This window comes from Adiantum capillus-veneris, chromosome 13 (genome assembly GCF_014529385.1).
Source record: "Adiantum capillus-veneris isolate H3 chromosome 13, ASM1452938v2, whole genome shotgun sequence".
Classification (NCBI taxonomy): Eukaryota; Viridiplantae; Streptophyta; class Polypodiopsida; order Polypodiales; family Pteridaceae; genus Adiantum; species Adiantum capillus-veneris.
In genome coordinates this window covers 24469393-24472038 of record NC_140943.1, presented here as the reverse complement: position 1 = coordinate 24472038, position 2646 = coordinate 24469393, and the positions used below count along the sequence as shown (strand labels likewise).

Below are 2646 nucleotides of genomic sequence, written 5' to 3'. Positions count from 1 at the left end.
ATCTATTTTGAACCTACTAAAATTCATTCAATAGATTACAAATTGTCAATCTCATCTTGAAGACGATCCACAAAGTCATGAGCTACTTCAAACCTCCTAGTCATTCATGAATTTCATCAGCAATCTCTTGGACCCAATCATGTGCAATGTTGATTGTCCCATTGTCAATGAAATGTTTGCGCACTTCATCACCAACCTTGGAATAGTACTTCATTGCATCTTTTATTACGGAAATCTTTCTCTTGTATATCCTGACTTGAACTATTTTAAGATTGGCATCTGGCACATGGCAACCAATAAATAATACTTTCATACTAGGTGTCTGATAGGAATTAATAAAGAGTGAGGAGTTTCTATATAACCAAATGACCCATAAAAATTTCTACCCTACTTCTAGCCCAAAACTCAGAAAGAATCCTCACTGGATCGCCTAACAACAATTGTTTTCAACTAGGGTGAAAGCCTAGAATCTTAATCGAGGGCTGAAGGATAGGAATGTTGGACTGGAAATTGAGGAAAATATGGGGAATATCCTCCAAGTACCTCTTGCACCTAGGGCACTATCCATCACTCTGTCCTGCCATACTTCTCCTTTCTCCAGTCCAGCTGGATTTGTGAAGAATAATCCATAGGAGTACAGACTGATTCGGTTGGATACATTTGTGTAACTTATTATCTAGAATTTATACCTCCACTGCTTCCTATCCAGTGACACATTCCATATCGTGTTGAGAGTGATGTGCAATGAAGGGTCTAACTCTGTTGTCCAGGTAGGGGGTTGTTGAGAGCTGCCTCCCCTCTCCAACTTACCTCTTTGGAGGAAGGGGACTAACGACCTCAAAGATCCATTATAAGTCCCAGGAAAAGAGCAGAGATCTTCTTTCCATAAGCTGCAATTCCCATGGGCAGCTGGTCAGCAGAGAGCCAGCTCTTGGTTGAGGGGTTCTAGAGGTCTTCCCAAGTTCGGAACCCCTTGTGATGAATTCTTCTAGTTGTCCTCGCTTGAGCATTTGAGATTTGGGGAATGGGGTCTCTAGTTCACCAGATGGATTCTTCCTTTCTTATGCCCTGGTCCTGCCTATGACTTGACTAGAGACAAGCAGAGATATCCACATGTTCCATGCCTGCCATATTGAATTTAGTAGAGAGGAGCCTACAGATGTGATTTCTACTGGGCCAAAACAATAGTAACTATCGAAGGGAGATTGTTCCAAAGTTTTTTCCCTTGGATGTGGAACTCGTTGATATTCTAAACAACAAAGAGGCCCATTTAGCTTTGGGTTGATTTATAGCCCTGATGATAGTTTTGATGGGAAGTTTGTCAGTCCAAGTCTTGATATTTCTTATCCAAAGTCCTCCTTGACTCTTAGGGAGAGTACATGTATCCTAGTTAACACTACAAAAATCTCTAATTATTGCTTACCGCGGTCTTTTAACGCATTTTATAGAGAGAAGGTCCAAAATAAACAAGAAAGGGAAGAGAGAGGAGGGCCGCAGGGGGGGGGGGGTCATTTCAAACATTACCGCGTTTATCTCCACGATTATTATCAAGATAGTTACCTTTTTTTATTGCTGCGAGTATTGCCGCATTTACTTCCAAAGTGCAATTTAGTGCAGGCCTAAACATTCAAAATTTGGCTTAAACCTTTCCTCCCCGTCAAATTTTGGTGTTTTCCTCCCTCTTAATAAAAATTGTGAAGGTTGAAGTCAGTTGACTTCTTGCAAAAAAAAATCTCTAATCTCTAGACGGTTGTAGCCATGTTTTGTATTATTCAATTATTCATGTGCGTATAGTGTAATAATTAGAACATCACGGAGTTAGAGAGATATTGGCGGAGGCAATCGAGATTGGTATCGGACCTACCAAAGAAGTCGACAACCTAAGGACGGAAGGAATCGCCATTTTGGCAAGTGGGAAAGGTGAGCAACACCGTGGAGGCAACAATGCCAAGAGCCACGATACCCATGTTCTTGTCATCACTGGAGAAAGCGGAGTTGCTACCGATGATGACAGAAATGTTAGTGGCAGCGGTACCGGATGAGCCGAAATTGACCTGCATAAATTCTTAATTAGCAACACTCTTAATGATCATATAACTAGATCAGATAGAGTATATAATCTTGACAAATATGATAATTACCTCTTGCTTGGAACCAATAGCATGGCCCTGGATCTTGGTAGTGTTGTTGCCATAGGTAACCTTGATGCCACGGACGATGGTTTGGTAGTAGATGGTGAGCTTCAACACCCTACCATTGATCCACCTATTGTGGAAGTCATCCCCGCCACTAACTCCCCAGGGCCCAACAATCACTGCAAACTTAGCCATGCTCTCTTGATCAAAATACGCACACAAAAGGAGATCAATATCAAGTAACTAGAGTGATACTGCTTGCAACTTGCTCATGCCAACCTCTTTTTATAATAGGTGCCACACTTACAGAGTGCTCCATAGCTTCGCGATCCATCCTCATCAATCCTTAACTTGAAGTTACAGAGTGCTCCATAGCTTCGCGAAGTTACAGAGTGCTCCATAGCTTTGCGATCCATCCTCATCAATCCTTAACCTGAAGTTACAGAGTGCTCCATAGCTTCGCGATCCATCCTCTCAATCTACTCTCATACCCTGCTAGCTTTCACCATCT

General features: G+C 42.0%; 1 protein-coding gene across 1 annotated transcript; it reads right to left on the bottom strand.

Moving 5' to 3' along the window:
* Nucleotides 1–1880: 1880 nt before the first annotated feature.
* LOC147443712 (uncharacterized) lies at nt 1881–2330 on the bottom strand. The gene is made up of 2 exons (XM_086528032.1): nt 2142–2330; nt 1881–2054 (listed from the first exon to the last, which is right to left on the bottom strand). The coding sequence occupies exons 1-2, from the start codon at nt 2328–2330 to the stop codon at nt 1881–1883; spliced, it is 363 nt and encodes a 120-aa protein (XP_086384158.1).
* Nucleotides 2331–2646: the final 316 nt, after the last annotated feature.